A 19,313-nucleotide genomic window follows, 5' to 3' on the forward strand; every position below is an offset into this window, starting at 1 on the left:
GCACCAAAACTAGGGCCCTTAAAGGGAAGTTCCTGTCCCGAGAAATCAGTTTGCAGTGCAGGGAAAATTGGTGGGTCGGTATGGAATCTGCAACTAGAATATGTCTCTACCAGATATATTGTTACCAAAGGTAAGCAACTTGTACATCTGATAGAGACTTCTAGTTGCAGATTACTTTCCTTTGAATAGCTACCCGAGCAATACCATCCCAGTGGAGGGCTGAAAACCAAGAACACACCAAGAAGTCCTGCAGGACCGAACAGCTAAAGAAGGGAGACCTGACTGTCCAGGCAGTAGTGTTTGGTAAAAGTGTGCAGAGATGCCCACTTGCTGCTTGACAGATGTTCAGGACTGGAATGCCCCGTGCTAGTGCTGTGGTAGCAGCAGTAGCTCTGGTGAGTGAGCAAGCAAACCTTCAGGAGGCTGTTTCTTAGCCAGAGCGTAGCACATTTTAATTCATAACAGCACCCATTTTGAAATGGTCCTTTTCTGCTCCACCTTCCATGTTTTTGCACCCACACATCCCACAAAGAGTTGATTGTCCACCCGGAAGTCTTTGGTACAATCAAGGTGGAACGCCAACGCTCGTTTTGGGTCCAGGCGGTGGAGTCTCTCCTCTTCATGTGAGCGATGTGGGGGTGCATAAAAGGTAGGCAAGGTGATGGACTGTCCGACATGGAAGGGTGTCACTACTTTAGGTAGGAAGGAAGCCCTTGTGCGAGGTACCACTTTGTCAGGATGTATCACCAGGAAAGATGACTGAGATGAAAGAGTCTGGAGCTCACTTACTCTGCGGGCAGAGGTGATGGCAACTAAAAAGACAGTCTTGATGGTTAAGGGCAGTTACTAGGTGGCTCAAACGGGGCACACATAAGGCATGTTAATACTAGGTTTAGATCCCATTGGGGCATAATGAATGGGATAGGAGAGAAAGATGTGTGAGGCCTTTAAGAAACCTCCCAACAATGGGAGATTTAAGTAGAGAAGGCTGATCCGGTAACCTCAAGAAAGCAGAGTTAGCAGAAAGATGTCCCTTAAGTGTGCCCAGTGTGACAGAAGACCCTCCCGAAGAGGCAATCTGATTGGAGGTGCTATGGCTATGCTCAACAGCTCGGGATACCAGACTCTTCATGCCCAGTCCCGAGCCACCAGCATTACTTGGGCCAGGTCTTGCCTGATCTTCTTCAGAACTCTGGGCAGAAATGGTACGGGCGGAAAGGCATACAGGAGGCATGAATTTCACTCATGATGAAAAGCGTCACCGAGCAAGTGCCACCTTGGAAACTCCAATGCACAAAACAGCTGACATTGCACGTTCTCTACGGAGGCGAACAAGTCCAACCAAGGTTCTCCAATGAAGGACGGGACCTTGCGCCACCTCCGGATGGAGACGCCATGCGTGATCGACCACGCATCGTCAGCTGAGTTCATCCCCCCCTGGCATTCAAAGAGCCCACCAGGTGTTGAACCACTAGGGAAATGCCCTGATGTTCCAGCCAAGTCCAGAGGCGAAGAGCCTCTTGACAAAGGGTCCACGACCCCACTCCGCCTTTTTTGTTGCAGTACTACATGGTGGTGGTGTCTGTAAACACCTGCACTGCTTTCCCTTTGAGAGAGGGAAGGAATGCCTTTAATGCTAGTCGAATCGCTTGGAGCTCCAGAAGATTGATATGGTTTCTGCCGGAGAGCAGAGGCCTCTGTTCTCCGTCTCTTCCATGTGGCCGCCCCATCCCAGGAGTGATGCATCTGTCATTACTGTAAGATCTGGTTGGGGAAAGGAGAGGGATCCGCCTTTGACCCAATCCGGATTGGTTAACCACCACTGCAGGCCTCTTGCAGTTCCTTCCGAGATCTGGACCTTGTCGGAGAGATTCCCCTGATGCTGCGCCCACTGGAACTTCAGATCACACTACAGAGCCTGCATATGCTATCTGGCCTTTTGAACTAGCAGGATGCAGGCGGCCGTGAGGCCAAGCAGCCTCAGGGTCATTCTCACCGAAATCCACAATAGTGGCTGAAACATTGGTATCATAGCCCGAATATCCTGGACTCGCTTTTCGGGAGGACAGGCCGGAAACTGCACTGTATCCAGAACAGCTCAGATGAAAGGGAGCATCTGAGAAGGAGTCAGGTGTGACTTTGGTACACTGATAGTGAACCCCAGCAAATGCAAAAGGCTCGCCATTGTCTGGAAGTGGGAGACAACTGTCTGGGGGCGAGTTCGCTCTCAAAAGCCAAACGTCGAGGTAGAGGAAGACTGAGACCCCTAACCTGCGCAGATGAGCTGCCACCACTACCATCACTTTCATGAACACACGAGGGGCACTGGTAAGGCCAAAAGGGAGCATGGTAAACTGAAAGTGCTCGTGGCCTACCACGAATTGTAGGTAACATCTGTGGGCTGGCACAACAGGATTGTGGAAGTATGCGTCTTGCAAGTCCAACGCTATTATCCAGTCTCTGGGATCCAGGGCAGATAGGACCTGAGCCAATGTAAACATTTTGAACTTCTCCTTCTTGAGGAAGAGGTTGAGGGACCGACAATCCAATATAGGACGAAGACCCTTGTCCTTTTTAAGCACCAGAAAGTAGTGGGAATAGCAACCACAAACTACTTCTGGCAACAGAACTCTGTCTATAGCTCCTCTGGCCAAAAGGGTTGGACTTACTCGCGGAGACGCGCCATATGATCCTCTGATATGAGATTGTATGAAAGTGGCATGGCTGGAGGAGGTGTCTTGAAGTGGAGGGAGTAGCCCCTTCGGACAATCTGGAGAACCCACTTGTCCAAGGTAATGGCTTGCCACTGGGGCAGGTGATGGTGAATCCTCCACCAACTGGTTCTTGGTGTACCCCCAGACTAGGCAGGTTTGGAGGCTGTGGAGGGGGTGGGGGTGGACTGGGTGACCCGGTGGCTCCCTGATTCCCGGGGGCATGGGATCCCACGTCTGCAGCCACACAGGGGCTGTACAGCATGCGCAGGTCGATAGCCAGGGAGAAAAGAACGCAGTCGAGTGCCCCTTCCATAGCCACGAAAGGCGGACTGCTGGGGTCTAGGAGCTGGCGCAAGGCCAAGGGACTGGGTCATGGCTCAGGAATGCTTGAAGCACTTGAGCGCTGAGTCCGCCCTGTCTCCAAAGAGACGTGTGCCATCAAAGGGCATGTCCATCAGAGATTGCTGCACATCCCCTGAGAAGCCAGATGTTCTCAGCCAGGCATGGCGTCTCACCTCCAGTTCACAGCAAACCATGAACTTTGCTGTGACCTTCCCATCTGTCACGGGTTGGGAAAGAACAGTCCGGGCCTCGTCCGGAACTCTAGGCAGCACTTGTGCAACCGTATTTCAGTGAGTATAGAAAAAGCGGCCCAAAAGGCATGCGGTGTTCACTGACCACAGCGCTAGACTGTTGGAAGAAAACAACTTCTTCCCCAAGTTGTTCAGTCTTTTTGATTCCGTATCCGGGGGTGCATCAGGGAATGCGCCGATGAAGAGGAAGCCTGGATGAGGCTCTCAGGCATGGGGTGTTGGGTGGGGAATTTTGGGTCTGTCGGCGGGCAATTGTCCTATTCACAGGAGCCCCTGTGATGGGTCTGGACCAAGTACCCAAAAGTACATCTGTCAGTGCCTCATTAAAGGGAAGAAGGGGTTCTGATGTGGAATACCCCGGCTGAAGCACGTTGGTTAGGATATCAGGACTAACCTTCACAGAAGATAGCTCAAGGTCCAATACCTCAGCAGCCCTTTGCACCACCATGAAGTATGAGGTCCCCTCCTCTGTAGCCACGGTACGAGGAGAGAGCATACCAGTGTCAGGGGAAGTGTCTAGACCACTGGCATCACCCAAATCCTGCACCCAGTCCATTTGGGGATCAAGCTGGTATTCTAAAGGATCCAGCATCCCCTCCAAACTCTCCCCGTATCCATATCCATAAGCATAAGGGTCTGGATCAACCCTGGGCACAGGAGAGCCCATAGAGAATGGAATCGACGTTGAGCGACGTCGTTCCGGCTCGTCGGTTATGAGAATGGGATTGATGTTGATTGTGGCCCCAACAGATGTCGGGAGCATCGACGTCTGACCTGACGACAGGGAAGGTAGCTGTGACACAACTGGTGTCGGTACGGATCCAAGATTGGATCCGGAGGAGCCTTCCGGAGCCGTGGCTGAAGCTGACGACTTTGAACCCGAGGGGGCCCCCACCAACTCACCTGTGCCCAAGGGTGCCGAAGGTGGGTCGGTCTGCCCAAAAATGAGGCGCATTGCCTCATAAAATTCTTTGAGCTGGGCAGGGGTGGCTCCGGCTCCCGGGAAGTCAGGGAAACTCTGAGCGGACCCAGATGAAGGCTCAGAGGACAGAGGCCTAGAGCATCGACTCTCTTCCCACGCTACATCATCCGAATGACGGGGTGAAGTCGAAGAACGCTTGTCCTTCTTAGACTTCTTTTTCTTATGACACGAATGTCCTGAAGACTTTGAGGATGAAGAGTGGTGGTGACTATGCGGCCGGCCTGGAGACATTCTTCTCGAATGAGACTGTGAGCGCCGAGGAGTTGAGTGTCGGGCCGCCATGAGCATTAGGGACCGCTCCCTCAAAGTTTTCGGGTTCATAGCCGACACTAGGAGCACAACTTTGGGTTGTGATCGCGCCCGAGGCACCAAAGACACACGAGGTGCGGATCCGTCACCATTCGGTGACAGGAGTCGCAGGGCTTAAAACCAGTCTTGCAGGATATCCCTCGACGCATCCACAAGCTTGTCAAAAATAATTCTAAAAAAATGTTGTCGTCAAAAAGTGGCTAAGGTAGCTCTCTATGGACCTGCCCGTAGGCTGCCGCGGAAAGAAAAGAACCAACGTCAGTGTGGTGCCTATATACGACCATGATGCCAACGACGCCTGGGGAGTCGACTGACGGCGTGCAGAGATACTGCTCGAAGAAAAATCTCTGGATCCAGACTGACGCCTGTTGGAATTCAAAGGTAAGGAATCTGCAACTAGAAGTCTCTATCAGATGCTCCGCCATACAGGGAGGTGACAGGTGACCCAACCTCCTACTGGGTGATCACGTGCCACCAAGGACAAATTGAAAACTATTCTGGAGCAGTGGGAAGGATTGTGGTCTTAGTTGAACGTTGTTCCTGTGAGCCTAAAGGTTGCTGGACAGCTCCCTGGCCTTACCCCTCAAAGGGCCGAGTGATCTGTTGCAGCTGGGGCGGGCCCACACAGGTATCCCCTTCTAAAGCCTCGGAAGGCGCACTGTTGTTGGGGGAATAGCCAAGCTGGATGAGCTAGGCCCGAAGTGCGAGCAGTGGCTTTTCTGTCCTTAAATTTCTTGATGTCTGAGTCAGCCTTCGCCCTGAAAAGTTTCAAGCCATTTAATAACATATCCATGAGGGAGTGCTGGATGTCCAAAGAGAAACCCAGGAAAGAGATCCAGACGTGCCACCTAAGTACCACACTGGTGTTACAATGCCTTACACATGCTGTGTTAAATCCAGAACAGATTGCATATTTTGCAGCATCTCGGCTGTCGGGGATGTGACGTTTTAAGGTTATGTCTGACATCCTCAGGAACACATCCACCATTCTGTCAGCTGTATGAATACTGTCCCAGGAGGCACAAAGTATTGACGCATTGCAGGGCAAGACTGGCACTGCAAAAACTGTTTTGCAAATGTTTTCACCTGCTTGGGTTCCCTTAATGGTGGAAAAAGATTTGGAGTTCAGGGGAACCACGTGCCCACTAGTTTATCTCCTATGGCCTTATTGAAGGGCAAGAGAGGTGATGGCCGCTGCAGGGTTAAGAGGTTAAGAACCTCTGTCAAAACGTTGGTCTTGACCTCATGCATAGATAATGCTAAATTTAGCACTTGTGCTACCCTCCAAATAACAGTTGCGAATGAGGCACATTCTTCTGTGGCAAAAGGATTAGGGGATGAGAGGCCAGTGTCAGGAGAGGTGGCAAGCCCACTGCCATTCTGAAGATCATGAAAAATGCCCCCCTCTTAATAAAAATCATTGCTTTCATGATCTTCCTCTGGAACATAGTTGTGGAATTTTGGGCTGGAATAGCATAGTAGTTTTGCTTCGGAATCCAGATAGAAATACTGGATCTGAATGCATCAGAACCGGTATTGAGGCTTGCCCCTGTGGGTGTCATTTCTGACTCGGAAGACGTCATGGGACGTCACGCTGGCAGCAAAGTGTTCGGAGAGGAGGCTGAACTCTGATGGAGTTGAGTGGCAAAGTCAGCATCATGGAAGAATCTACAGACGGGCTTATGAAAGGCTGCTACCTTGAATCCTTGATGCACTCCACTGGGATTTGGTGGGGTACCAAAAATTGATTCTGTGGCCTTTTTCAGAGTCATATTTCATCGACCACAGCTTTTTTAGTTCAGCGACAGCGAGCTTGGCCGTACAATCTTGGTTCGCTTTCCGGATCATATCTGAACAACACAAACACAACTTTCTATCATGATCAAGGCTGAAGCACCATAAGCAGATGTTGTGGGTGTCCATCACCTACAACATGGTTTCAAACTGGTCATTTAGGACCCATGATAAGGATAGCCTGCCTTATTACAAATACCATAGGATATACTGCATCTTATTATACTGTGGATGTGATATCCATCACATTTGTGATGTAGTAGCTAGTTTGCCAAATTCTAAATCAGGCCATTAGGGCCATATTTATACTTTTTGACACACAACTGCGCCAACGCAGTTGTGCATCAAAAGTTTTACCGCCGGCTAACTCCATTCCAACGCGCCATGCGGGCACCTTATTTATGGAATGACGTTAGCCGGCGCTGCGGACTGGTCTGCGTCAAAAAAAATGACTCACACCAGACAGCGCCCGCGTATGGGAAAATGGGGTTTGTGTGTAAAAAAAATGGCGCACGTCAGGTCTGAGGCAAAAATCAGGCCTCAAACCGCACTTGCGCCATTTTTTTTGACGCCCAACCTCCATTGACATGACTCCTGTCATAGCAAAGACAGGAGTCATGCCCCCTTGCCCAATGACCATGCCCAGGGGACTTTTGTCCCCTGGGCATGGCCATTGGGCATAGTGGCATGTAGGGGGGCCCAAATCTGGCCCCCCATGACACTTAAAAAAAAACGAAAAAAAATACTTACCCCAACTTACCTCAACTTCCCTGGGATGAGTCCCTCCATCCTTGGGTGTCCTCCTGGGGTGGGCAAGGGTGGCAGGGGGTGTCTCTGGGGGCAGTGGAGGGCACCTCTGGGCTCCTTTCGAGCCCACAGGTCCCTTAACGCCTGCCCTGACCCAGGCGTTAAAAAACGGCACCCATCAGGCTGTGCGCTGTTTTTTAAGGCCCACCCCCTCCTGTGCGTCAAAATGACGCCAGAGTATAAATAAGGCACACAGGCCTTAAAGTCATTTTTTGGAAGGGAACGCCTACCTTGCATATCATTAACGCAAGGCAGGTTCCCCCTTCCAAAAAAATTACGCACATGGTGGGATTTTGACGTCCGCGGGTCGGGCGTCAAAGTATAAATATGGGGCAGGGTTTGCGCCGAATGTGCGTCAAAATTTTTGACGCACATTCGGCACAAGCAGAGTATAAATATGCCCCTGAGTGTGGCAAATAATACATTTCCAGAGGGAAAGTTCTAACAAAAAGACAGTACTGCCAGCTCCAGCTCCGCGTCGGAAGGCGACTGACATCAGCGTACAGATGTCAGGCTTCTACACGGGCTTGAACATCATATCCAAGGCAGGACGGAGCCCCATAAAGCCAACTATCCACAAACAAGGGAAATGATGTTGAGTTTTTAGAGACAGTCTGTAGCTTGGAGAAATCCACAAGTCAGGAATCTGTGGTTAGAAGCCTAACAGTATTGCACTGCTTTCAAAGGGTGCTGTTGCCATAACCTTAGCCAACTTGTTAAGGGCACCTGCTGTGCTAATATGTAAATGACCACAAGTAATGTGGGAACATTACCCTAATGAAAAGCATAATTTCAAACTGATCATATATTTTCAAGCCTGGGTGTTAACTTGTACACATTAACAGATCAAAGACATTGCTTCATCTACACACACAAACTGCACAGCACAAGTCAATGTGAGGCACTGAATTTTATTCAAATGATTCACTATTAAGGATGCTGTTTTCCATAGATACAAAGAAGTTAAAAATTGAGGCGAGGAGAGCAAGTTAAAATTACAAGCAAATTAGACTAAGGAATACTATTAGAGAAAACCCAGATGGACCCTGAGTTCGGAAAAGAATAAGTGTTGCTATGTTGGTTTCCACGTCACTAGAGGTGATCGTTCCACATAACTGTCTTGCTTTATATGAAACCAGGTGTATAATATGCTTTTCAGTATCTCCACCTCACATGCAAAAGAAAGTGAACTTTATTACCAATAACCCTTCCATATATGTTACTTCATATGTCACAAAAACAATAACATTGTGTAAGTGACTATACAAGGATAAAGGCGTGCATTTTGTCATAAAGTAAGGCGTTATACGTTCTGTGAAATAAAATACTATTATCGTTTGGTAGCGCCCTGTTCTCTCATAATGAACAGCATCCTCAGTGCACATACTTCCAAGCATTAAGAAGCCATACAGTCAAACCAATGCATGCATTAAAATGATATAGTCAAAAAAGATCTTCGTACGTGTAGGTGATCTTGTCTGACCCACAACTGTGAAACCTGGCAAGAGTATGGAGATGGACTGAGGTTTCTTGCTCCCCTTGCAACTTCAGAGACTGGTACTGAAGCCTGTACACATTGAACTGTTTTGAACAGGGATTCTGGATTTCTTCATGCTGTGTCAACATTCCTGCAATGTGTCTTCTGAACATCAGTTTGAATGCAAAATACTTCTGAATTTAAGTATTCGTAAAAGTGAGTATGTGTTTCTTATTAATGCCATAGAGTTACGTGTGAGGGAGCTTAAACCCATCAAAACATTAGAATAATCCAAAGGGGTTCACCTTTAAACTCGGTTCTATTCTAATAGGTTGTTACATTAATTGTGCCATTGGGTTCATTTGCCAGGAGACACTGTCCCTCAACTCGGCAACAGGCTGCACCAAGGAAAACAGCGCAGCTTCAAAGGAAACTGTCTGAAGACGAGTTGCTATTGCACCACTCCACTTCAAAAGTATACTTTATCCTGAGAGGCATATCTGTGGGGACTGCCATGTAGCGCAGCAAGTCACCTTGCTGTGCTGCACTGTGTGACAGGGAAAGGGCAGGAATGCACCGTATTTAAAAGAATATGGCGCATTCTTGCCTTCTCCCCTGTGCTGGACTGGATGCCTAGCGCCAACGGATGTACCCCTGCACCACTGGATTTGCTAAATGGTTTAGAAAACAATATAAGAGAAGGTTTAGAAAACAATATAAGAGAAGCCCAAAATACTTAGGCCCATATTTATACTTTTTAGTGGTGCATTTGGGTCATTTTTTTGACTCAAAAGCGGCGGAAATGCGGCGCTAAAAAAGTATAAATATGGGCGTTAATCTTGATTAGACAGGAGTGTAATGCATAATCCTTTTAAAAGTGGTGTTAACGTATTTTTCTGGAATAAATTGAATTTCCAGTAGACGATTCTCCACTAGGGGAATTACCATATGTATTATTTCTACAGCAGGGAAACGTCCTTTGGAAATCAGTTATGTTGCGTTAACTATGTTACAGCCACTTTTTGGCTAAGTATTCTCTACTATATGTTTGTCAATCAGACCTTAAACCATATATAGAAGCTATCGCGTTCTGCAGCTTTTCCCCCGAAGAGTTCACTTCTATAGGGTTTTCCCTGTTTGGTAGCGCCTTCCCGATACCACGGATCGAGTTAGACCAGAGAAATCAGCAGACAGATTTTTTTTTTAGGTTTGTGTTCATGAAATACATATCAGGATTCATTAAATGCTTCTGCATCTTCGAATGGATTGACGAGCTGAAGGCAGCTGTCAGAATACTTGCTAAAGTATGGCGAGTAACCGGCAGCCAGTAGTCACTAAGGTGTGGCATACATGAACAAAAAGGCACAAGCGTAACAAACACGTTTGTGGGGTGTGGGTGTTATGAACTATTAAATTGGGGAGATCTTTCTTCAAAGTGATTGGGTAATTAATGGCTAAAACATGACACAGCAAGTAGGGTTGCCTACCTGGCTGTTTTTTTTTAACCAGCATGACAAATATTTCTCTGTTTAGGCTGATACAAAAATTCAGAAAAACGCCCAAAGTTTGTATTATTTCCCCTTATCGATACATACTTAAAACAGTAAACATAAGAAGAAATCACTTTAACGTGTGTTCCACACCTTGATGATACTTGACTGACAATTAGTAAACAAAGACAGACAGGCCATGTTAACAATGAAAACAGACAATTTTATATAACGTTCTTTTGCAGTATCTCCTCCTTGCCTTTGCGAAATCTTAAAAAGTGAACAAATGGTCAGTATTTTTCTCTGGGAAAGGAGGCAACCCAGGCAGTGGCCTGTGTTCAGCAAGTGACCACGAGCAAGAAAGCAGCTGACGCCACACATCCACAACCCAGAAGCCCGAAATAGTCAGTTCCATCAAGCACACCAGACAAATGTATTCCATTAAGCAAATACGTGACTGTATCAAAAACAACTGCCAATATGGTACTTTCTCCAATTTTGGATGCTGAAGTGCAAACAAAGCGCTTTCGTCACCGGTCACTTACCCAAGAATCAACAAAGTCAATTTTTTTTTGGGTTGATCACCTCCCAAACTGTAGAGTAAGTAAGTGCAGGACTAGTGACGATGCTGTCATCTTTACATGTAGCTCGCTTTGGTCAGTTTTCAATTAATACCTAAAACTGTCCACAAAGTGCGTTCTGCAAAAAGTAAGGCAACGGGGTGCGTAGTCCACCAGACCGCTTGACTCGCTGTGCACAAGCACCAAGTCTGCATTTCCACCGTACTTCTCCGGGACAGCCCACTGCAATTTTCCTTCGAGTAGCAAAGTGGCGGGGAAAATATTGGCAAAACAACTGGGAGGTCACAAGAGGCTGCCTCCTGCAAAGGAGACATCCGGACAGGAGGCCGAGCTTCAGCCTGCACCATTGAGCAAGGCACCTGATGGACGTGGCAACAACTCAACTCTGTTGAGCTCATCGGCACATAGCCCTTGCCAGAGCCGCCAAATTTAAAGACACAGACAACTCGAATTACTGCTAGTTTCTCAAGTTAGCCATTTTTGTTTTAACATCAAATAGTACTAAAAAGTTGCTGATGGCAAGTTCCATCTTTTATATGGCACTGAGATATTAAACATATATTTTTAATCCACATTAATCATTATATAACATGCTTCAAGAAGGTACAGTAATGTCTTTCACGGGCTCGTGTCTCCTTCTCTTGTAAAGACACGGTTATTTTACACTTCAAAATATACACTATGTGCAAGGATGGCAAAATCCAGTGGTGTCGACATTCCGATGGTCTCCTTCCATTGTTACACCTTTGACTGAAAATCTCTCATTTCATCAAGCTTAGAAAGAACCCACTGAAAAATAAAAATGAAATGGTAAGTGCACAAAATGGCAATACAACACATTTCTCAAAAAGGAACCACAGTACCAACCTACAGATATTTCATTCTAAGATTGTGAACGTGATCACAAAAGATCTTCAATGGGGCTACCATTTTGGATCGATTTCAAAATTCCAGATTTCTGGTGGCAGGAGTTACTCCAATAACTGGCATCTTTTTAAACAATTATCTTTATTCATTTTTAATTTTTGTATATGGTAATTATATTTATCAAACATAACTACAAACATATCCAGTGTAACTGCCAACAAAGGCAAATTAACATACATTACAATGTTTCTTATTTTACATATGATCAGTTCCTGAAAACCCAGTCAATCATTTCTATTTACATAGCTCAATGCTCTAATGTTCTTTGTCGTCTATTACACAGATATAAATGCAGCACTGGGTCAACTTAAGCCACTCTTCATCTTACTACCCATAACTTTCCCTCCACAAATCTAGGGGGATAACCATTGTTTACAATTGCGTCTTCTATTTCCAAGATGAAAAGTGTTGTTTTCACAGGGCAAGAACAACAAATTCTATATATGCCATCCAACAGCATGACACATTAAACAACTTTTTGTAGTTCCCTCCATCATATACAGCTCGATCAAGCTTTTGCCCCTTTTGTAGAAAACGAGGATCAGCTAGTGTTGGGATCGGATGTCTGCTGGATCGTCCATGGATACGCACCCCAGCCCTGAATTACCCAATGGCGAGTGAAAATGGCACCCTAACTCTCCAGTTTTGGGATCACAGCGAGCTGGTTTCCCAGAACCTGGGGAGAGGGGGAATGGTTCCGGAAAACTAAACTTCTTGCTTAAGAATAATCCCGGCCCCCTGATATTCCTCCTTCGGTGGACATTGCGATCTCGGCTGAATTTATCTGGACGACATTTATAAAGATGTCTGATGTGTTGCAGTGATGATGTAATATTTCAGGAACCATGAGACTTATATAGTAGTAGCTTTATTTGGCAAAATAATACCATCAAAGCAGCTAAAAAACATAATACATCATATTAAAAATGTCTTAAAATAAGTGAATAAAAATGGTGACATAAAACAGTACATCAAGCACCTCAACGCCCATTTGGGACACATAAATTACGTTTAAAAAGCGAAGAAATAATCAAATGCATAAAAATATCAATAAAAAAATACAATCCATGGCACATAAAGCTCATTTAAATCTCAGCACAAATGACTGGCATCAACTGCTAGTACCAGCTCATAGCGAAGTAAGATTAAATTGGATGGCATATTCCTGGCTTCAAAGATTTATGTCTGATTGGCCATATGGCCTCCGTAGACTTCGTCAATTGGCATGCCACTTCGCCATGGGCATTTGATTTAAGAACCCTAAAAGCTGCTGACCCGCTCGCAAAGCCCATGGATCTAAAAAAATGGGATGAGCCATCGTGCTCTTTGCTTACGATACGCAGGGCAACAGAATAATACATGCGCTGAGTGCTCAATGACTCCACATCTCATTGGGCATAAATCACTGTTAACACCTGAGTTGGGCCTTTTGCAAATAAGCGAACAAAGTGGCAGTGTTCCCAACCTGAATCTAATAAAAAGAGCTTGTGCGAAAGGAGAAACAATCATGTCCATGAAATTCTCAAATTCATAGCGGCACTTCAAGGATAAACAATTATTAGTTAAGCTGGGTGAGGGAACCTCTGCTAGTTTTTCCACAGTTGGACTTTTAACCAATATGCATCCTTCACAAGCTGAACAGCATTTTTTGGAAGTTGTGTAGGATCCAACCGAAAACTACTCAGTCCAAGGGCGGAGAAAGATTCTTCCACATATTTGCACCACATAACCCTTTTCAGGGCTTGCGTGTTAACTAAAGTACTAAGCCCAGCTCTATATGGGCCAAAAATATTTGAGGACCGTAGCCTGAGCCAATAAGTCAACGGCCGTAAGGCGGCAATATGTGAAATGGAATAAAGGTTTAAATACAACCGAATGGGCAAGGTTGGAGAGCTTGCAGGGATTTTTAATAGCATTTTCAAAAAGGAGTTTTCAGCTTTCTCCAGATCGTTTAGATTGCAATAACCCCATAGCTCAGCGCCATATAGTGCTCCACCTCTGGCCTGGGCTTTATACATTTCTAGTGGAGGAGTGATTGCAAAACTATGGGATTTGGCAACATATCTCAAAGTGCATCCCGATTTCTGTTTTAAACTCACAACTGACTTAGCTAAATGTGCCTTCCATTTCTGAGAGTTCTCCAACCTAAGACACAAATAGTCAAAATCAAGAACTCTTTCTAAGGCCTCTCTTTCCAGATATATATTTTTTCTAGCATTTTGTTTAGGGTCACCAAACACCATATACTTGGTTTTGGAAGAATTTATTCCCAAACCATAGTCTTTAAAAAAACATGTGAACTTATGTAGCAATTTGGTTAGGCCAGAGCCAGTTTGCGATAATAACAAAGTATCATCAGCAAAGAGCAAACACAGTACCCTTTCTCCCACAACCTTGGGGGCGTCACTGTCACAATCCATTAGATAGGGGATGCAAGTGTTGATAAATAGTAGAAATAGGGTAGGGGCCAAAATACATCCCTGTCTAACTCCTCTACTTATTGGAATCTCGCCTGTTAGTTCTCCTTGCATCCCCAATCTAATTCTAGCATAGCTCCCTGAATGCAACTCCTTGATCAGATTTAATAAGGGGCCCGGCACGCCAACTTTGTTCAAGACTCCCCACAGTTCCTACGTGGGACCAAATCGAAGGCAGACGTAAGGTCGACAAAGAGTTTCTTGGCCTCCACATACACTACCCTCCATTTGATCGTGAGGAAACGAAAAGCTTGGTCAACTGTGCTAATTTTCTGTCGAAAGCCAGCCTGTAAATGACTAAATACTTGATTGGCATTCATCCAGTCCTTTAATCTATCTAGTACCTGATGACAAAATATTTTTTGTAGGTTGTCCAGCAAACGAATGGGCCTGTAATTACCCAGCAGCCCCCTATTGCCTTTTTTATGAATAGGGACAATAATTGCTTCCTTCCAGGTTTTAGGGTAGTTGCCACTTTCTATGATGGCATTGGATACCCTATTTATGTAGGGACCCCAACAGGCAGGATCAGATTTAAAGAGGTCCACTGGTATACCATCCAGTCAGGGGGCTTTGCCTGGTTTTTGGGCCTTAAGAGCCATCTCAGTTTCCTTAAGGGAAAAGGGAATAAGGCTGGATATAGGAGGCAATTCCTCAATAAAATCATTTTCAAGGACACAAGTGGTAGTAGAGTCATGGCTGTATAATTCAGTAAAATGAGCAGACCAAACCTCAGAGGGAATATGACAATCAGGTCTTAAGTTGTCGCCACGCGTATTTCTAGCTACCAGAGACCAAAAACGAAAAGTGTCTTTATCCCTGGCCGCCATCAATAATTTCTGCCACGATGTTTCCTCCCATAAGTGCTTACTGGACTTAATAACAGATGTGTATTCTCGCATAGCATGCATTATCTCGGTTCTGTCTTTCGATTTGATAGCTCGTAAGAGTTTACTCTTAGCATCCTTACATGGCTTGCCAAACCACCTTAAGTTCAATTGTTTTCCCAGTCGTTTGTTCCCACCACCGGATTTAATGAATAGCATGCTTACTGCCGCAAATAAGTCCCCATGCAAATCCAACACTACGTTTGGGGAGTTCAAAGAAGAGATAGTGGACAGTTGATAAATTGAGATTAATTTGCAAAATTTCCCCCATAGTTTAGATGAACCTCTAAAAGAGTCCCATTTCAAGGTACGTTTTTCAGAAGATATTTCTAGGGGGAGAGAAACCACATGAGGTGGTTGAACAGAATTTCCCAAAAGAAGTTGGCTATCACAAGTTATAATAAGAGGGGCATGGTCGCTATTATGTTGGTCACCCACATTAAGGTCTAAAACAGCATGCCACAGCCTCACATCAATAAGTATGAGGTCAAGTATACTGCTATAGGACCCTCTAAAATTTCGTGGATTTTGCAGGGGTATTGGATGGGAAACAGCCATTTCCTGGACAAAGACCATAAGTTAGCACAAGGTTGACGATTTGCAAAGCCCTAGCATTGGATTTTGGATGTTTTCTCTGGGCTACATATGGGGAATATTCCATACACTATCCTCTATCTGGGTAGCTTCTGTGAATGCAGAACTGGGTTCCAACATTACATTTAAATCCCCGGCAATAATAAGGCAGTGAGTCGTGCTGTAATCTGACAAAAAAGCGATCAAAATCTGTATAGTTTTAGATGGTTGGTTATTGTGGCCAGGTCTATTATATACATTGACAAAAAGCAAGGGTAAATCTTGCTTTGTCTGGATAGACAGAGCTAATATATCTGGTGAATCCACATAGAGTTCTCTAGCTTCACCCACATTTGATATTCTTAGCCATGTGATAAGCCCTCCTGCTGCTCTTCCCGCAGGGGACCGCCTGGCTACCTTGCAAAAAGAAGTAAACACATGTCTATGTATATTTGCGATAGCCCAGGTTTCTTGAAATAGACATTTACCAAATGTATCTATAAACAGCCCCTAGTCGGCATCAACTATTTTGTTTCTGATCCCAGCCACATTCCATGTTAAAAAATTTAAGGTCAGTAACGTATTGGCCCTAAGATTTTCCTGGGGGATATCAGGTAAGCTCACCCCATCTTGGGGCTGGGAAAATAATGTTTTAGATATAATATCTTCAGGGGGCAACGCTGAAATCCTCTGTAAAGGGGGATCTGTAAGCCAACCATTAGCTGTGGTTACAATGGGATTAGGGAGCGATAGGCTTCTGTCTTTTGGGCTTGTCCTAGCGTGTTGTCAATCAATATCAGATAAAACCTCTCGGGGTCTAGGACAGCTGGGCAAGATTGATGCTCTATGAAATCGTATTTCCTAGTTTGTGTTTCAACAGATGAGCCCCCTTCCATAGGTACACAACTTTGGGTTTTAATCTTTTCCAATGAATCAACACCCACCTTGGAGGGCCTATTACTAGCACATAAAGGGGTTACATTCTGCGTAGACATAGGTTCAGGGCAGGTGTTTTGAAGGCAAATACTTGAGCCATTCTGCATGGGGAAACGGGCTTCCATGGATAACAATCCCTTTACCAAACTTGGAAGGCTAGGTTTAATCTGACAAAGTCCCACTGGCCTGGCTGGTCAGTGTAACGTTTGGTCAAAATTATATCAGAATAAATAATAGAACAACATTGTCTAGTATATCTTAGCAAATACACAACCTTGTTTTTCAGAGATACATCATTTTCACACAAGTTAGAGGATAAAGGGGGTACCTTGCACATATATAAAAAGTTGGTCGTGATAGGACATGTACAAGGTTGATGAATTGCTGTAGAGTCCCACTTCAATTTGGGACACTGGCTTATCCTTGAAGGTACACTAGATGGTGAGCTGGGTCGCAAAGACTCGTGATGCTTGAACGGGCTTCACATGCATCGTGTAGTGGCCGAGGCCAGTCGCTAGGACCAGCTGCATTCATGGTGGATTGGGGAACAAGGGTGAAGGAGCAGTAGTACTTGTCCAAACTTTATTTTGTGCAGGTACTAAAGCCCCCGATGGGTTAATAACACGCAGGAAGGATAATACTTCTGCTAATGCTTTTTTTAGATCCCTAACCTCTTCTTGCAGACCCAGCACAACAGAGGTCAACTCCTTTTGGGAGGAAACCACAGAGGATAAGCAGTCCGAAGCTTGAAAGTTTAGAAGCGGGCTCCCGGAGTCGCTTGATTGAGAGGCCAAGGGGAGAAAACAATTTGAGCATGGAATATTATGGACGATTGCAGTGTCTGGCGTAGTATTGTCTGGTACCAGGTGCACTAAAGTCTGTTCAGTTAGTATAGCATCTGGGCCATCAAGCTGGGGTCCAGATGCTAGCGAGATAACTTCTTTGGAACTGGAATTCCCTTTGGACAAACAGCTTGGAAAAAAGAAAGGGTCAAAGGGACCAGATTTGGGCCTTTTCTGTGAAAACTTCATTTCTTTTTGTTTAATTATAGATTCAACCTCCCCAATCAAGTTATCAATCTCATTGGTTACACAATTATTAGGAGCCTTCGATGGTTTGTGAGGTCTCAGGTGTTTAGGTTGTACTGAGGCCATATTTGGGCTTCCTTTCGCCTTGCGCCTTACCATTGTGGGAGCTAAAATTTACAATAATATGGAACCCCAGCAGAGTTTCAGTGGTTTCCCACCTTGAAGTGAGGTGTAGGAGCAGCAGGCAAGTGGCGGGGCTAAGCGGCGCGCTTTGAAGCGCCTGAGTCTGGTGTCTGCCCCCCCGATCGGCAGTAAAGGCTCCTGGGACTTGGAGTCCCACCAGGAGCTCTAAGAGCAGCAGGCCTTAGACTTATATAATTCATGGTGGTGTCAAAATATAGAATTTGGCGGTCAAGTAGTCTTATACAGACAGAAAATAACTCCTCAGAGCAACCCTTCCACCAACACGTTTGTTAGAATGTTCCCCTTTTTTTTCCCACAAGTTTGCGGTGAGGAACAGTTTAACAATGGTCCATTAATTTTGAATTTGTCATATCTCTGAAAACATCACAAATAGAAAGTACTTCTTGGTAAGCTAGCTGCAATTAAGCAACATATTTACTTCTCTACGTGTCTGACCAACCCTTTGGAGCTTTTCTGTGATCTCTGGATTGTCTGTTCTGGTTTCATATCTGGAGCCACAGCACTGAACCTTCCCTCTCTGTCTTTTGACACAAAATGTCTTTGGATGAATTTTCTGTAGAGGTATGATTTTTCCACCTCTAGCTTCTTCACTCTTTCCAAATCCCAGGACCCATATCTCAGGTGGTTTATGCAATCAAATTCACGAAACGTAGTAATCAGTGACTCCACATACTTCACATGCAGCTCCCAATCACCTACCCGATCAGCTTATACCAAGTTTTTCACTAGAGCCATCCTGTGCAAAACATTTTCCCAATTCTTGCAAAGGTCTGATTTTATTTCGCATTCTTTGGCAAACTCTACGAACTTGGTGTTCAGGTTTTCTGATTTTGAACTGTGTGTATTGAACAATGCCTGGCTTTGCATTATGTCTTTTGAATTAAGTGCATTGTGTGCCTTGTTCACTTCTGAGATAAGATATGCAAAACCTAATTTGTCATTCTTGTTCCAGAAAGCATTCCAATGCAGTTTCTATAGCCTCAGATATGATAAGCACACCTTGTAACAAATTAACATAATGAGTTCTGCTCAATACTGACTGGACAGGGTTACTTCCAAAGATTTCAGACTCAATAACTGCCACTGAGATAACTTCCTTCACACTGCAACACAACTTTTGTCATGTGGAAAACACCTATCGTTGAATAAAGATCATCAAATTCTGCTGGATTACATCTAAAAATGTCAGCTACAATACAGAAAGCACTTTCATCGCAGACATTTGGCAGGATAGGCTGGCCTTCAAGCTGAACACACACATTTAGATTTTTTTTTTTAGAGCTGTGTATACCGTTGTATAGTTTGTGACTGGAGATGGTATCACTGGTAAAAATCCGACCTTCTGTAGTGGGACAGTATTCTGGGAGATCAGAGCTTGAATTCCACCCCAGGGAGGAATTGGCTTTTCTTCATTCTTCAGTCCACACCGAATAAGCAATAGGATAAATTCAATTAAAATTGCTTTGCGGATCGCAGCATCAGGTAGAAGAAGATTCATGTCCTTAGCCACTTTGGGACATTTTGATTGCTTGTA

At 45.1% G+C, this 19,313-nt stretch overlaps 1 protein-coding gene across 1 annotated transcript in view; it reads right to left on the reverse strand.

Moving 5' to 3' along the window:
• Positions 1-8,094: 8,094 nt before the first annotated feature.
• Positions 8,095-19,313, reverse strand: part of VPS13A (vacuolar protein sorting 13 homolog A) — a 1,844,906-nt gene continuing 1,833,687 nt past the window's right edge. Inside the window, exon 72 of the mRNA XM_069230089.1 lies at positions 8,095-11,536. Within this exon, the coding sequence (XP_069086190.1) occupies positions 11,486-11,536 (51 nt within the window). The 3' untranslated portion in view covers positions 8,095-11,485. The remainder of the gene's footprint in view (positions 11,537-19,313) is intronic.

This window comes from Pleurodeles waltl, chromosome 1_1 (genome assembly GCF_031143425.1).
Source record: "Pleurodeles waltl isolate 20211129_DDA chromosome 1_1, aPleWal1.hap1.20221129, whole genome shotgun sequence".
Classification (NCBI taxonomy): Eukaryota; Metazoa; Chordata; class Amphibia; order Caudata; family Salamandridae; genus Pleurodeles; species Pleurodeles waltl.